The 18511-nt window shown below is 44.7% G+C and overlaps 1 protein-coding gene across 1 annotated transcript in view; it reads right to left on the minus strand.

The window, feature by feature from the left end:
• Positions 1 to 18511, minus strand: part of LOC310800169 (dynein axonemal heavy chain 5-like) — a gene marked incomplete at both ends in the record, with an annotated part of 678223 nt that overhangs the window by 36853 nt on the left and 622859 nt on the right. The window contains 4 exons of the mRNA XM_083662754.1: positions 4111 to 4316; positions 10297 to 10516; positions 12516 to 12761; positions 13958 to 14107. Coding sequence (XP_083518880.1) covers positions 4111 to 4316; positions 10297 to 10516; positions 12516 to 12761; positions 13958 to 14107 — 822 coding nt within the window. The remainder of the gene's footprint in view (positions 1 to 4110; positions 4317 to 10296; positions 10517 to 12515; positions 12762 to 13957; positions 14108 to 18511) is intronic.

Below are 18511 nucleotides of genomic sequence, written 5' to 3' on the forward strand. Positions count from 1 at the left end.
TACAGGAAGTACATGATGTGTATTCTGTGACATACAGGAAGTACATGATGTGTATTCTGTGACATACAGGAAGTACATGATGTGTATTCTGTGACATACAGGAAGTACATGACGTGTATTCTGTGACATACAGGAAGTACCCTGTGTATTCTGTGACATACAGGAAGTACATGATGTGTATTCTGTGACATACAGGAAGTACATGATGTGTATTCTGTGACACACAGGAAGTACATGATGTGTATTCTGTGACATACAGGAAGTACATGATGTGTATTCTGTGACACACAGGAAGTACATGATGTGTATTCTGTGACATACAGGAAGTACATGATGTGTATTCTGTGACATACAGGAAGTACATGACGTGTATTCTGTGACACACAGGAAGTACATGACGTGTATTCTGTGACACACAGGAAGTACATGACGTGTATTCTGTGACATACAGGAAGTACATGATGTGTATTCTGTGACATACAGGAAGTACATGATGTGTATTCTGTGACATACAGGAAGTACATGATGTGTATTCTGTGACATACAGGAAGTACATGATGTGTATTCTGTGACATACAGGAAGTACATGATGTGTATTCTGTGACATACAGGAAGTACATGATGTGTATTCTGTGACATACAGGAAGTACCCTGTGTATTCTGCGACATACAGGAAGTACATGACGTGTATTCTGTGACATACAGGAAGTACATGATGTGTATTCTGTGACATACAGGAAGTACATGATGTGTATTCTGTGACATACAGGAAGTACATGATGTGTATTCTGTGACACACAGGAAGTACATGATGTGTATTCTGTGACATACAGGAAGTACCCTGTGTATTCTGTGACATACAGGAAGTACATGATGTGTATTCTGTGACATACAGGAAGTACCCTGTGTATTCTGTGACATACAGGAAGTACATGATGTGTATTCTGTGACATACAGTAAGTACATGATGTGTATTCTGTGACATACAGTAAGTACATGATGTGTATTCTGTGACATACAGGAAGTACATGATGTGTATTCTGTGACATACAGGAAGTACATGATGTGTATTCTGTGACATACAGGAAGTACCCGGTGTATTCTGTGACATACAGGAAGTACATGATGTGTATTCTGTGACATACAGGAAGTACATGATGTGTATTCTGTGACATACAGGAAGTACATGATGTGTATTCTGTGACATACAGGAAGTACATGATGTGTATTCTGTGACATACAGGAAGTACATGATGTGTATTCTGTGACATACAGGAAGTACATGATGTGTATTCTGTGACATACAGGAAGTACATGATGTGTATTCTGTGACATACAGGAAGTACATGATGTGTATTCTGTGACATACAGGAAGTACATGATGTGTATTCTGTGACATACAGGAAGTACATGATGTGTATTCTGTGACATACAGGAAGTACCCTGTGAGCAGATTAGAAATAATATCAAACACGGCTGATGTGCACATTCATGAAAGTTGGATGTGGACACTTTTCTGTGTTGTTCCTGGATTCATTGGAAAACGGGTAAAAAAAAAAAAAAAAAAAAAACACGATTTCAGACGGCAGCCTGTCTTTATTGTCACACGAACACACTACAACACATGCATGCGGCCACAACACACACTCATGCTGACGGTGGCCGGTGAAATATGTCCTCTGCATTTGACCCATCCAGGCTTGTCCTTTCCTCCGGGCGGCAGGCCAGGAGCAGTGGTCGCTTTTTCTTTCCAGCGCCCGGGGACCTTCATTGGACCATCATTGGACCAACTTCAGATGTTGTCGTCACTGGTCGGATGACGATCTTCTGCATGGTTTTAGTGGGGGGTTATGTACGGAGGAACCCCCTGGGGGGTACGGGGAGAACATGCAAACTCCACACAGAAAGGCCCTTTCAATGAGATAGCCCACCTGGGCAGTAGGCACTGAAGATATGGGGGGGTCACAACTCCAGCGCCCACAGCGTCCCAGGCGAGATTCGAACTCAGGACCTTCTAGCTGTGAGGCGACAGCGCTACCGACTGCGCCACCGTACCCCTACGGTACAATACGGCCATACAAATAGCTGTTGATGCAATGAAGATGGCACTTCTTTTTGTATGACAGAATGTAATGTTATTGTATAACTAACTGTAATTACTGTGTAATTACATTGGTTCCAAATAGTTAGTTAGTTACACATAGTTGATACATTGTTAGGGACCTGTCAAATAAAGAGTTACCTAGAAATCTAATCAGGGACTGATTTATACCTGGGCTGCTAGGTGAATGTAATTAACTGCAATTAACTAGCTGGTAGGATAGAAAACTAAGGGCTGCGGCCGGATAATATGTTTTGCTTAGGAAGGTTCCTAACTGAGTAAAATGACCCAGAAGTAAATAACCCATTTAAATGAACTAAACTGACTTAGCTCCTTTAGCATAGGATAAACTGGTCCGTATAAACGGAAAGCCAATGATGCCGTCCCACAATCCCTTGCAGCAAGCTAATCGGACGATTAGCTTAATTAGCTTGCTAAGGTGTAAAAACACCTTTCTCAGCAACCAAACAACATATTTCACCATTGAGCAGGCTAGCTGGTGTTTCAGTCACTCAGTGGCGTTTTGAGCCCAGCGTACGTACTGTACGTGCAGTGGGATTAGGGTTGTCTTTTCCTAAGTCCTTATGAATTCTCCTTCACAGCTTTCCTTGACCTCATGACGTTTCCATCGAGGTCAAGGAAAATTGGTTAGGAGTAAGAGGAAAGCTGCGTTCACACCGACCTATTAAAGTTTTTCACTGGCATCGAGTTTACATAGTAAGTAAGTAAGTAAATAATTTATTTCGGTCAATTTTTCAGTTTCACATGAATGCATTACAGTAATAATGTGCGTTTACATATAGGAGACCGAAAAGGTGTAGGCTGAAGCCGCAGCTTATAAATGCCTACCCTTTTTTACATTTTATTACATCAAAATTCAAAAACAAAAAATAAGATAGTTGCAAGAATCAGTTGACAGCGAGAAGGAAAGTTTTCAATAGATCTTAGAAATAATAATAATAATAATGATAGCTTTTAAGTACATGATTGTACTAGGGTTTTGTATTTGTTATGTAGTCTTAGTTTAAACATTTTTTTTAATTTACATATAGAATTACACAATTTTAACTCATCGCAGAGACTATTCCATAGTTGTACACCTTTGACAGAGATGCATCTACTTTTAAAGTTTGTTCTTACTTTCATTTGTTTGAACATGCAGGTTCCCCTTAGTTCGTACCGACTGACTCGGGGTGAAAACAATTTCTGAATGCAGTTGGGAAGAAGGTTACTATGTGCCTTGTAAAGTCAATGCAAACGAGTGATTGAGCGTATATTCGCCCGGGAGAAAAATCGCTGGGCCTCCGAGCGACAGAGACAGAGCGATAGGGAGAAAATTCGCTCGTCGCCCGAGATGAAATATCCCAACTCGAGCGAAATTACGCTGGCATCAGTCGCTCGCTGTTCAATGCTGATTGGCTGCCGTGTTGAGAGTGAGTCAAGGATCACACTGGCTTGGAACAAACCGCTGGTTTATTGTGTGGCAACAAACCGCATTGACAGCTGATTGACAGGCTGACAGCTGACATGAAGTGAAGTCTGTACTACCGGTATAGAGCTCGCGTTAGGAGCACGCTGATAGGCTTAGCAACTACGGTGGCTCGTAGTGGACAAACAGCATGACATTGCGTAACGTTATAGCCCCCAGATGTCCGTCAATTATTGTGCCTGTTGACGAGCGATTTAAACAGAGCGACAGAGTGATTCCAAAGGGTTGAATCGAGCGACAGAGAGAAAAATAAATATCTCGGTGTGAACACAGCTTTAGCCTTACTTTTTTGGTCAGTTATATTGTGGACTTTCAGGAAGTCGACAATTTGCTATCATATTCATTCATTCATTCATTTTAAGATTATGTTCATGACATTTCTGCTTTATGAGAAAGTGAAGATGTGTAATGGAGAGACAGTGAGACGCGCGAGTCCGATTTGAAACCACAACACGCTGCGTTTCCACCATCAATGTTTCCACCAGTAAAACACTGGTAAGTCCTTCACCGATTCTCCTACCTTCTTAATGTCCACATCGTCCAGATGATTCTGGACAAACTGCACCGTGGCGTTGAAGTCGGCCTGGTTGAACTCGTAGGGGATGTTCCATCCCAGAGGCCCGTACTTCCTCCTCTCTTGCACGGTGCTGTGGAGGAACGCCACCCCGTACAGCATCGGCTTCCACTGCACCATGTTGCTGACATCCAGAAGGTCCTGGTTGATACCTGGTGTGGAAAACATGGGTGAACATGGGAGTGACTTCCATGACGTGAGCTTACACATGCATAGTGTGCGTGCTTTTTGGTTTGAACATTTTGATTACTTTTGTGCATAATTCATATAATAATATAATATATATAAAAAATAATTCAAGACGCACTCTCCAGGGAAATCTATAACTGCACTGTAATGACGTTTTCAGGCTCCGGAGGCTAAGACGATGGTGATGTATTTCATATCACCTTTTAATTAATATCACACAATCTAAATCAAAACATTGGATTTCTGGAAGGTTCCATTTCTGGAAAACATCTGAAGGATATCTGTTCACATCCTCCGCCGTCGAGCTACAGACAACATCCCTGGTTGTCTGTCTTACCTTGCTTTTGTGCTGAGCTACACTAGTGATTCAGAGCAGAGTCAAATCAGAATCAGAATCACTTTTATTGCCACAGTATGCAAGTTACATACGAGGAATTTGTCTTAGTGTCTGTATGCAGCGTAGCGGTCACATCAATATACAGAGATAAGAAGTAGGAAGATAACTAAAGACAATCACAAAGTTGCAAGTGCAATCAAATCAGTAAATATATACAATATGTACATGAGTGGTGAAGTGTTCTGTGGATGATAAATACGAATTTACGTTGGATTTACATGAGATTTACAGACTGAGTTAAATAGGCGTTAAATAGGCAGTGGATTTACATGAATTTACAGTCAGAGTTAAATAAGAGTTTACATTGAATGTACATGAAATTTACAGGCTAAGTTAAATAGGCATTAAAATGTGCAGTGGATTTACATGAATCCACATAGTGTAGACTGCTGAAACGACATGTCGCAGTATTGTTTGGTTTCCACAAATGAAAATACAGCACAGGTGTGTACTGAGTGGTTCACACTTATGTATTGTGATACCTGCAGGTAGAAATTGTAGGAAAGGATTGTAGGAAAACTGGCAGTATTTTCAGAGTCTGTTGCCCTTCAGGAACCACACATATGCCTCATCCATATGGCCCCGCAAAGACAGCTGCTTTACACAATTTACAGTATTCTCCTCTTTCTCCTTCGCTTGAGGTCAAAATAAAATGTGTTTAAGCTTCCAAAAACCTTTTCAGAGGCTTTTGAAGTTGGGAAAATGCAGAAGAGGCAAAGATAGTCCTTTATCATCTTTGCTCTTGATGACACCCCCCCCCCCCCCCCCCCCCCTGGTCATTGATTATGTGATTGATTGAAGGTCTCTCTCTTTCTCTGTGTATGTGTGTGTGTGTGTGTGTGTGTGTGTGTGTGTGTGTGTGTGTGTGTGTGTGTGTGTGTGTGTGTGTGTGTGTGTCACTGTTGGGGGTAACTCATTACAAAAGTAACATATTACATAATTACGTAATGTATTACTTTTAGCAGTAACTCAGTAATATAACTTATTACTTATATGATTTCAGTAATATTATACCAGTTACTTTGTCAAGTAACTCAAGTTACAAATGTATTCAAGATTCAAGATTCAAGATTCAAGATTTTTATTGTCACTCCATGGTACAAGTATCACGTGTGAAATTCTTGTGCTGTGGACTCCGTTTACAACATAGTGCAAATAGTACAAATATAACAAATATAACAGGGCATATGGGTGCAAAAACAACAAGAGACACAACAAGCATAAGGCAGTATAGTGATAAGACAAGTCAGAGACAGTGGCATATTCACTGCACATAGGTGCACGTGTCGGGTGCATACTTTAGACGTGCTTAAACATTTTAAATTCTGCGTATTTGACATACAGGTGCAAATAACATATTCCTTATTAAACATACAATTAAACTCTGCATTTTAAATTCGGCGTATTTGACATACAGGTGCAAATAGCATATTCCTTATTAAACATACAATTAAACGTTAGACATACGTAGTGGTAGCAGCTACAGTACGGTACAGTGCGGCTACTACACTATTTGTGTATGTTAAGGAGTCTCGTGGCCTGCGGGAAGAAACTGTTCCTCAAGCGATTTGTGCGTGCTTTCGGAACCCTGTATCTTCTCCCTGAGGGTAGCAGGGAGAACAGGCTGTTGTGGGGATGGTTTGTGTCTTTGATGATCTTCAGGGACCTCCTGAGGCACCGCTGTTTATACAGTTCATGCAGATCTGGCAACTCACATTCTGTTACGTGCTGTGCCGCGCGTCTCACTCTCCGTAGCGCCCTGCGGTCCATGGTGGTACAGTTCCCGTACCAGGTGGTGAAGCCGCCAGTCAGCAGGCTTTCAATGGTGCCTCTGTAGAAGTCCCTGAGGATTTCTTTCCTTAGCCCGAATTTCTTCAGGCGCTTGAGTCCGTGTATTCGCTGTTGGGCCTTTTTGACGACAGTGGCGGTGTGGCCGGCCCATGTCAGGTCCTGGTGGATATTGACTCCCAGGTACTTGAAGCTGTCCACCCTTTCCACCACTGTGCCGTTGATGGTGATTGGGGGGTGTGCGCCCCCCCCCCTCCTGTAGTCTACAATGATCTCCTTGGTCTTGGAGACGTTCAGAGAGAGGTGGTTGTCCTGGCACCATTGTTCCAGGGCCCCCACCTCCTCTCTGTAGGCCGTCTCGTCGCTCCCCGAGATCAGCCCCACGACTGCTGTGTCGTCTGCAAACTTCACGATGGTGTTAGAGGTTTGAGTCGCCACGTAGTCGTGGGTGTAGAGGTCATACCAGAAGGGGCTGGAGACGCACCCCTGGGGCGCTCCTATGCTGATGGTCAGTGGGGAGGAGGTGAGGTTGCCCACCCTCACCACCTGGCGGCGGTCTGTCAGGAAATCCAGGATCCAGTCGCACATTGCTGTGTTAAGTCCCAGGTCCTTGAGCTTGCATACCAGCCTGGAGGGTACTATGGTGTTGAATGCTGAGCTGTAGTCCACGAACAGCATTCTTACGTAAGTGTCCTTCCCCTCCAGGTGGGACAGGGCGGTGTGGAGCACGTGTGCTACTGCATCCGCTGTGCTCCTGTTGGGCCGGTATGCGAATTGTAGCGGGTCGTGGTCCGGGGGGAGTGTGGGGCGGATCTTTGATATGACCAGCTTTTCAAAGCACTTGCTGGCTATTGGTGTGAGGGCTATTGGGCGCCAGTCGTTGAGGCTGGTCGCTTTCTGCTGCTTGGGAATGGGGATGATTGTCGCTGCTTTGAAGCAGGAGGGAACTCGTCGGAGGGAGAGAGACTGGTTGAAAATGTCTGTGTATACGCCTGCCAGCTGGTGGGCGCAGGCCTTGAGGACCCGCCCGGGGATGCCGTCCGGGCCGGCCGCCTTGCGAGGGTTGATACGCAGGAACGACCGGCGCACCTCCTCCTCAGTGATGGTGAGAGGGCGGTCTGGGTCTGTGGGGGGGGGGAGGTGGGGGGGGTTGGTGGTTAGGTGGGGATGGGAGGGGGTGCTGAGGGGTGGGGGGGAGGGGGGGGAGGGGAGGTGGGGGGGAGATGGGTGGTGGGGGGGCGGAGGGGGGGAGTGGTGGTTACTTAGTAACCACCACCATGTAGTTACTTTTTTAATCAAAGCACATATTTAAGTCATTTTATAATCAAACTGTTTTTATGCAAATAACCACTATAGATGACAATAACAAAGGAAAAGGATAACATTTAGAATTTTGGATGGTTTACACTGACTTCAAGACGGTTTAAATTATTTTTCGGGATGGTTCCGGGGCGGCGATGTCATTCTGCTACTGCAGTTATTTTGGTGAAAGTAATGCAAAAGTAGTGTAATAAGTAATGAGTTACTCTACACAGACAGTAATATTGTAAAGTAACGTATTACTTTCAAATGAAAGTAACTAGTAATATGTAGTATATTACGTTTTGAAAGTAACTTGCCCAACACTGTGTGTGTGTGTGTGTGTGTGTGTGTGTGTGTGTGTGTGTGTGTGTGTGTGTGTGTGTGTGTGTGTGTATGTGTGTGTGTGTGTGTGTGTGTGTGTGTGTGTGTGTGTGTGTCAGCAGATGAGTTGTTTACACATGTTGCATCAACCATTATGCAGACACAACAGCCTGGCTCCTCCTCATACTGGTCACCAGCCTGGTCACACGTTGCTCTGGGATGGCATGCCATTCCTCAACCAGGATGTGTTGCAGGTCAGCCAGCGTGGTTGTTGTGTTGGACACTCTAGCAATGTACGATCTGATCCCACACAAGTGTTGAATTGGGTTGAGATCTGGACTGTTGGCAGGAGGCCATTCCACTCTCTCTACTCCCACATTGTGGAGGTAGTCTGTGATAACCCTGGCTCTGTGGGGGGCGAGGGTTGTCATCTTGGAGGATGTAGTTTAGGTCCTACATTGTGGAGATATATGGGCTCGCCAAAGCAAAAACGTGACCAGGCTGGCGAGCAGCATGAGGAGAAGGTGCCATGCTGTTGTGTCTGCGTATGGTTCTTCCATCCATTACTGAGGCTCCTTTTTTTTTATATATATATATTTTTAACAATTTTTTATCCCATTTTTATCCCCTATTAGTGCTAATTTAATTTATTTATCCTGGTTGCTACTCCACCCTCTGCCGATCTGGGGAGAGCCGAAACTGGCTCCATGCTTCCTCCGAGACATGGGCAGTTAGCCAGCCGCTTCTTTTCACCTGACAGAGGAAGCTTCACCGGTAGGACCTAGCACGTGGGAGGTTCACGCTATTCCAACCAGTTCCCCTCCCTCCGAACAGGCACCCTTAACGACCAGAGGAGGGACCACATTAGCAACCAGGATATTGCATGTTTTGGTGAGGGGTTCCTATATGAAGGAAACCCCCAGGGGGCACGGGGAGAACATGTAAACTCCACACAGAAAGGCCCTTTTGACGACCCCACCCGGGCGGTGGGCACTCGAGGACATGCGGACGGGCACGCATTCCTTCAGCGCTCACAGCGTCCCAGGTGAGAATCGAACCCAGGACCTTCTAGCTGTGAGGCGACAGCTCTACCACTGAGCCACCATGCCCCCCCCAGCTACTGAGGCTCCTGACTGTGTTCAATGAATAAAGCCTCAAATTGCCAATATGTCTTGTTTGTTCCTTGTTCATGTGTACTGTGCTCCTTGTTACTGCGTTAGTTGTTACTGTGTGTCAAGTCTTTCTAGATCTGTAACCTGTAATAAACACTGTGGTTTTGGCTAAGTGCTTATCCAAATGTTGAACGTTTAGAGTGTGTACGGGCTTAGAACATTATGATGTCACTTATATGATGCCCATGCTCAATGATGTCTCATAAATTATTGCAGCAACTTTTGGTTTGATTTTTTTTTTTTTTACAGATTTGGGTTTAAAGTCCCTGGAAACCAAAATCCACAAAAACCTTCTAACTATTAGATTTAGGGTCTTATGTGAGTAATTGTGTGCCAGAAAGTAGTTGACATTACTTTCAACCCAAACCCCAAAAATCGACACTTTTCTACAAGGTCTGGATTTCCACTTCCTCATTGAAGAGAGCGGTGTGCGGTGCTAACATGCATGATCTTATCACGTCATAAGATTTAATCGAATCACACACACACACACACACACACACACAGTAGCGCTGTGCACTTGCAGCGGCAGAGATCTCTTCCTCTCTGTCAGTAGGCTATGCGCCGAGCAATGCGCGAACACGCGAACACACACACACACACACACACACACACACACACACACACACACACACCCCAGCTCTCTTTCCTTCTCTCTCTCTCTCCGTTTCTCTCTCTCGCTCTCTCGGAGGAGGAGACCTGCTGCAGACGGGACACGCCCACACAGTCCGCGGGAGAAAATACACTCTAAAATCGAATTAATTCTCATGACTTTTGCCATGACTGTCAAACCTAAATTTATATACTTTGCGACGTTCATCATCATTCAAATTTGGCTGGTGGCTTATTAACATAGGTTCCTGTGATGTGATGAACTCAAAATGCTAAATAATAAAAAAATATTTCTGGTTTCCAGGGACTTTAAGCAATTTTAACAACACAGCTGAAAAAGAGTGGCCCCACCTCCGTAGGTCCTCTTCAGCCCTGCCTTCAGGCCCTGCGGTGGTTCGTTGGTGAACTTGATGGACATCTGCAGGAGTGTGATGGGGAAGTGACGGTGGACCTCTGTGGTGATCCAAAGACGGAAGCTGTCGTGGACGACGTCCGTCTCCGTCACTGTGTCCATTAGCTCGTCCATGAAGTCCAGGCCCAGGTGGCAGTTCTGGAGCAGGGCCCAGCCACCCTGGGGACAATTCATCATGCCAATAACGTCAATGACAAAATCATCGTCTCCAATGAAATCATGTTGTAGGAACTGACTGTCATTTAAATTCTGTAAAGGTCTGTCTTTCCCTAAGGGATAATATCTGATCAGCAAGGTAAAGAAGGCATTTTATTCTTTATCCCCCCCCCCCCCCCCCCCCGATTTTTTTATCCCATTTTTATCCCCCATTAGTGCTAATTTTAATTTATTTATCTTGGTTGCTGCTCCACCCTCTGCCGATCTGGGGAGAGCCGAAAACTGGCTCCATGCTTCCTCCGAGACATGGGCAGTTAGCCAGCCACTTCTTTTCACCTGACAGAGGAAGCAGCTTCTTTTCACCTGACAGGGGAAGCTTCACCGGTAGGACATAGCACGTGGGAGGATCACGCTATTCCAATGAGTTCCAATGAGTTCTCTGAACAGGCGCCCTTAACTCATTCTCTGCCAGGGTCATTTCGGTCTGTGTGCTCCCAGTGCCAGGATTTTGAGCATATTTCCTGATCTTCCAGGACCCACAGAATATTCTGTGCTAGGAATAAAATTACACAACATATCTCACAATAAAGCAGAGACTCTCTTCTTACCCCTTGTAAAAAACTGAAACTCTACCATGTTTCCTTGTTTAGTTACAAGCAGTGGAAGTTAGCTTGTTTTCACTAAAAATGCCCTCCTTTGGACAGAAATATGATAAAAAGAGGTTTTTAGTGAAGGACACCGTTTCAAGCAGAACTCTCTTTTGAGCCTTTTATTTTTTGCCTCAGTGACACATCAGACATATACAGTATTTGTTTTCCCAAAAAAAATAAAAAAAATAAAAAAAAAGTTTTTACTGACTTTTACTTCCTGGAACTTATTTACCAGATAGTCCAAGACTGGACGGACCAAATTAACCCTTATGCTCGCTCGCTCGCTCTCTCTCTCTCTCTCTCTCTCTCTCTCTCTCTCTCTCTCTCTCTCTCTCTCTAGTGACGACAACATCCGAAGTCGGTCCCCGGGCGCTGTACGAGAAAGCGACCACTGCTCCTGGCCTGCCCCCCGGAGGAAAGGACAAAGCCAGGATGGGTTAAATGCAGAGGACAAATTTCACCGGCCACCGTCAGCATGTGTGTGTTTGTGGCCCTCCGTGCATGTGTTGATGTGTAACCGTGTGACAATAAAGACGGGCTTGTCCGTCTAAAATCGTGTTTTTTTTTTGTTTTTTTCTCTCTCGCTCGCTCTCTCTCTCTCTCTCTCTCTCTCTCTCTCTCTCTCTCTCTCTCTCTCTCTCTCTCTCTCTCTCTCTCTCTCTCTCTCTCTCTCTCTCTCTCTCTCGAGTCTCACACACACGCACACAGGAATCACAGGCAGCTGCTCAATGGCCGCAAATGCTGCTCAATGCACAAATGGCCGCTCATGATCGTCGGACTCTGTTTCGGACTCTGTTTACTGCTAAATGGGTGACTATACTATAAATACTAAACGTGATTTAGCGGGTTTCTTTCATCAGTTTGACTTGAAACAATGTCACAGGCTGGGAAAGGGTCTGATCTAATGTAAACAAGCAAAACATGAAAGTACGTCCGAGTACGTCCTTGGCACAGAACGCCATTGTTAAAAGTACGTCCGAGTACGTCTTTGGCAGAGAATGAGTTAATGACCAGAGGAGGAACCACATCAGCAACCAAGATATTGCATGTTTTGGTGAAGGGGGTTCCTATATGAAGGAAACCCCCGGGAGGCACGGGGAGAACATGCAAACTCCACACAGAAAGGCCCTTTTGACGACCCCACCCGGGCGGTGGGCACTAGAGGACATGCGGACGGGCACGCATTCCTTCAGCGTTGCGTTCACAGCGTCCCAGGTGGGAATCGAACCCAGGACCTTCGAGCTGTGAGGCGACAGCGCTTACCACTGCACCACCGTACCCCCTGATTCTTCTGCTGATGTATTAACCAATGCAGAAACTACTACAGCAAGCACAGACACCAACTGACTCACATTAGCCATGGTCTGCTGCAGCAGCTTGCGGGCGTGGACCTCCTGTCCCTGTCCCATGGAGACGTAGCGGGTCTCAATCTTCTGCCTTTTCCCCAGTGCAATGATGGAGTCGGTCGGATCTGAACCCATGGACAGGAAGCAGATGAGGGGAGTACGGGGGTCGGATTCCTCCCAGGTCTTCTCCAAGTCCAGAATCACCCCTTCGATGTACTTCTCTCCCATAGCATCCATGATGTACTTACGGGCCTAGAGCGGGGGGTTGTAGAAAGGAGACGAGCATTATGTGTCAGTTACTTTATAGTTGAAAAAATGCCAAACTACTGGGCGAACAAGTGTTCAATATTGTAGGTTTAGTTTAAAAAAATGCATGTTGAAACTGATTTTTGTGTGCAGGAGGGCCAAGCAGGATAACTGTTGGACTATGTATGAGTGCAGCAAAACAAATGGTAAATCATATGTGTCAGACTGGGATAATGCAACATCATTATCATCATATGGGGCGGCTGTAGCTCAGGAGGTAGAGCGGGTCGTCCACTAATCGCTTTGGATGAAAGAGGTCGGTGGTTCGATTCCCGGCTCCTCCAGTCTGCATGTCGAAGTGTCCTTGGGCAAGATACTGAACCCCAAATTGCTCCTGATGGTGTGCCAGCACCCTGCGTGGTAGCCTGCCGCCATCGGTGTGTGAATGGGTGAATGTACCTACTGACTGTAAAGCGCTTTGGATAAAAGCGCTATATAAATGCAGGCCATTTACCATTTACCATTATGGGGCATGCAGCAAGATGCATTCCTTTGTAATTGCGGCATTGCATACATTGGATCTGCGTTACTTACATGCAGTGTTGGGAGTAACTAGTTACTAAGTAACTTGTAACTTAACTACCTTTTTCAGTAACTAGTAATCTAACTAATTACTTTTTCAAATTCAGTAACTCAGTTACAGTTACTAAAATAGTAACTGGGCTAGTTACTAGTTACTTTAGGACATGAAAATAACGGACAACTTCAGAGGATTACCCAGTTTCTGATGCTCAGACCTGGTCCGGGGAGAGAGCTGCAGCCAGAGCCCCAGAGGCTAATGACCTTGATAGGCTATAAGCCTCCCCAATAAACGAAGGTTCAATGCCACACTGTGGCACAGCAACACTAACATAATGTGTGCATTAATAACAATCGAAGCGGACTTTTAAAAGTAACGCAAAAGTTACTTTCCCTAGTAACTAATTACTTTGAAGTAACTGGTAACTTTAAAGTAATTAAATTACCTTTTGAGAGAAGTAACTAGTAACTGTAACTAATTACCAATTTTCAGTAACTTTCCCAACACTGCTTACATGATGAAAACATGTTGTTAGTGATTCAAATTAGGACACGCAAGCACACACACACACACACACACACACGCACACACACACACACACACAATACACAAGCTGTGTCACCTGTGCGATGGTCCTGTCGGGGCACCAGGAGCGTATGAGGAGCAGGCGTCTCAGACAGTCCAGAGCCTGGTCGTAGGAGTTAGGGACCACCTCCTCTTCTGGAGCCTCCTTATCGAACCATGCCTTCCACTGCTTCTCGTTACGACGTATCTGGAAGAAACATGTCAGCAGCACAGTCAGGCAGGCACACAATTAAACATGACCAAAACCTCCACTGGTCCCCCATACATCTATAGGAGCCTCTGAGGAAATGGGAGAAAAAAAGGTGGAAATAAGCAATTAAACTTGCCAAGTAAACTTGGCCAGCACACATTACAAATCAAATGGAATTGTTGTGTATTGTTTATTTTTGCTCATTTTCATTAAGGGTGCCAATAATTCTGGAGGTGACTGTAAAGGTTTTGCGCATGCATGCATGCACACACACACACGCACACACACGCACGCGCACACACACACACACACACACACACACACACACACACACACACACACAACCCCCCCCCCCCCCCGCCCCACACACACACACACACACACACACACACACACGAAATGCATACAACTAACCTGGGCTTATTACATTTGAATTTTGTTTCAAGTAATTGCCTGAAGCCTAAAAGCCTGATTCTAAAAACAGCTCCAAAATTGCAAAACAAGAGAAACCAAATTAAAAGCTCCTTGTGTTTCTTTGAATGATTCAAATGTGTTCAGTGTGTGACTGTGTGCTCCGTTAGCAGCACAGTGACAACTTGTCATAATGTGCTTTTAGGAGCTTGAGGCATGAACATTTTTATATTTCACTGTTGATTATTTTAAATGTATTCAAGACGTACCTTTTTAGAGAAGCATTATCACTTATGATTGCATTGTTAGTTTTAAGTAAATATCTTTTTTTATTGCTGTGTTGTTTTTAGTAGTAGTAGTAGTACTAGTATTGTTGATATTATTATTATTATTGTTGTTGTTGTTTTTCTAGTGAGTGGGTTCTCAGGAACCTGAGCCTCTCCATCCGTATAACACAGATCATGTCCATCAAATTGAAAAGGAGATGAAGAGGAGGACTTCCATTCCTTCAGAATTTGTTTTTTTGGCAACAGTTGTCCCCAGTGTCAGAGATTGTTGCACAGCTGTAGGGAAGTTCAGAGAGGACTCCGAGCAGCCGAAGATGGCGAGTTCTTCCTCCGGCTGAAGGGTTATTTTGTAGGCCTTAGAGTACCAGTCAAATATTTTGGCCCAGAATCCTGTCAGTGAAGGGCAGCAGAAAGCATGGGACAGTGTGCCCTCTGACACCTGTCACACAGTGGTGAGACAGAAGGGTAGATCCTGTGCAATTTATGCTTAGAATAGTGCAGACGGTGAACAACTTTAAACTGGATCAGCTGGTGTCTGCTATTAACTGAGCAGAGTTGTACTACAGACAGACTCCTTTCCCAAATAATGTCAGATAAATCAACATCAAGTTCCCCCTGCCACACTTCTCTAATCCTCTCCGTAGAGGCTGTGTTGCAGTTATTATTATTATTATTATTAATATTAACTTACACAGCCAGGTAACATACGCCTTTACTTGCTGGAGATGTTCGGAGACCATCACAGACCATGTGTGTCAAATTTTGTGCAATTCGACCAGAGGGGGGCGCCAGAAACAGGCGTGGCCTAACACAAAAAAGGCCGTAACTCCGCACCTGTTTGTCCAATGATCGCGAAACTTGGCAGATATCAGAAGTTTTGTCATCATTTGTGAAAGTGGGCGGGGTCTATGGTCTAAGCATGTAATAGCAGTAAATCAAGTCCATTCACATAATCGGTTACAAACTTCTCAGCCTCATCTGGAATGGCATTTCTCACATGCCATTTTGCCATTTGAGCAAAAGGGGGCGCTGCAGATGCTAAAAGTGGGCGTGGTCTAACCCAAACTGGCCATGACTTCACACCTGTTTGTAACTCCCACGCCATTTCTCCAATTTTCAAGCAACTTTTTCCCACACGTTCACCTGAATGTGCTCTACAAATTTGCCTCAATGACTATTAGGCTGTTCAATTTGCGCAAGGCTCGAACCCGTGCTATCGCCGCTTGCGGCTATATTTACTACTGTAATTGCTACTGTTGTGTCAGCTAGAATTAGCTAGACATATTTTCTGTGAAGTCCTCTGAGACATGCTTGTGAATTAGGGCTATACAAATAAACCTGACTTGACATTTCCTTTCTCAGCCTAACATAGCAGGATAAGGATTAAATAAAGGATACCATACACACTAGGGGTGTCACAATATATCGTCCCACGAAATTTCGCGATAGTAAAACGTCACGATATGTATCGTTGAGATGAAATCTCATATCGCAATTTTTTTTTTTTTTTTTTTTTTTTTTTTTAAATAGACTAAGAAACGTCTTTGTTTGTTGAAGTTCAATGTGTGGAAAGTAGTTCAGTTGAACAAGTCTCTGAAGAGACACATGAGAAGTTATACAGGAGAGAAACCATTCAATTGAGTTTCTGGCAAAACTGTTTACTTGACAGGAAAAACTGAAGCATAAAAAATAGACTAAGAAAAGTCTTGTTGTTTGAGTTTGAAGAAAAACTGAAGATGCATAATGAGAATTTATACTGCTGAGAAACCTTTTAGTTCAAAGTAAATCTAAGTGACGGTGTAACTCATTCTATTTCAAGATAAGCCTTATCTCCAATCTCATGTTTTTTCTAGTTGTTATTGTAATAACAATTTCCCACAACAGCATGTTTTGTATTTGTGCATTTCAAATAAAATACTACTTTTCCAGTCATATATTGTCATTATTCAAGTTTAAAAAAATATTGTTAAAATCGTATCGTATCGTATCGTTATCGTGAACCCAGTATCGTGATACGTATCGTATCGTGAACTGAGTGTATCGTGACACCCCTAATACACACATGCAAGCAATATTGAAGTTATGGCCTGCGATATGTGAGGCAGTCCTGCTCATCTAGTAGCAAACCGTTGATAAACCGCTCATACTATTTAAATAGAGTGGCTCCAAACTGACACTTGATGTATTTAGAGCTAATTTCCTGGGAAGGGAGTTCATATTAAATCTATATAAACAGCATATGCCCCTGAGGGCGTGATATGAATCCATAATAGCATGATTGATGACATGCAAATGTTGTGTCAGACATCACAAAGCCTATTGAACTGCATCAGTGCCCTGCTTAGAGCAGACATCTTATTTTATAGACATTTATCCCGTAGGTAACTGTAGTCAGTACTGTATGGATGGGTTGGGTGTAATGTAAAGCTCTTTTCAGACACACATGCAGTGAACTCAGCAGTCATTACTCAGATAGGGTTTATGTGACCAGCCGTGTCCCTGGTGCAACGTCCGTTGGTGTGAGTGAGAACCCTGGCAGCTGAGTTCTGCACGGTACTGGAGCCTGTCCAGTTAGCGGCTTCTCCAGCGTGCACAGACCACAGCCACGGAGCGGTTTGTTTTGTTTATTCCCTGCCATCGTGCACAGTGCGGGTCAGGACACAATACGATCACACAGACGGTAGCCAGCTAGTTTCGTCTGTTTGTTGTTTTTGCTTGTTCACACTGTAAAAGTGTGAAAGCCACATTATTGGTAATTCTGGCAGCAGCAGAGTTTGAAGATCCTCCCTGGCAGGAGAAGAGGTAGGAAGAGTGACAGTGACGAGCAGCGCGCTTTTCCTCCAAATGTTGAACTTTTCTCCGCTTGAGACGCCCAGAGGGCTCTGCCCAAAAACACTAGCCACCCAGAGCGCTTAAACGCCAGGGGCCGGTTGCACCAACTGGTCTTAACTATGCCTGGTCGTAACTCCTACGTCGGTCTTAGTTAAGACCATGGACTTACGCCTGTTGCACCAACACGGCTTATGTCTGGTCTTAACTATGCTGGTCGTAGCAATGCGCGTCCATGTGAATTGCCAGGGAATGCACCCTGATTGGATGATGTTGCAAAAAATGTGCCTCGCGACCTGCTTGGAGCACTGTGCCACTACGCTCTCTCAGCCACTACTGTAAAACACCCTCCCTCCTCTCACCCTCCCTCGCTCCGGGGGAAAGATGGCGGCGATTGAGCCAGAAAGACAGTCTGAATGAAATTGAATGTAACGTTCCCAATTCTATGTATTACATTCTAAAAAACTAACGGCAACATTTTGGAAGGCTAAGCCACACAACTAGTTAGTTATAATCTAACGTCGTGCTTTCAAAGACGGCGAACTGGCAGTGTTACGACGATGACGGTCAAAAAGGTCTCCGCGGAGATCTCTGTAACAGGCAGGCGCTACGCCTCCTCCTGACCAGGCGTAGGAGTTACGCCTGGTCGTAGTGAAAATAAGGCTTAAGCCGTCTTGGTGCAACCGGCGTAGCTGTTAGGTCGTAAAGTTACGACCAACTTAGCTTAAGACCAGTGTAAGACCAGTTGGTGCAACCGGCCCCAGGTGCGGTCCTTGAAAGAGGAGCGCTCCTAGCGCGTCCTTACCAGAGAGAATGAATTGCAGAAAGGCGCTGGTTTCTCAAATACACACGTCCTGTCTAGGGGTGGGAATCA

The sequence above is a fragment of the Poromitra crassiceps genome (assembly GCF_964638095.1).
Source record: "Poromitra crassiceps genome assembly, chromosome: 29".
Taxonomy (NCBI): domain Eukaryota; kingdom Metazoa; phylum Chordata; class Actinopteri; order Beryciformes; family Melamphaidae; genus Poromitra; species Poromitra crassiceps.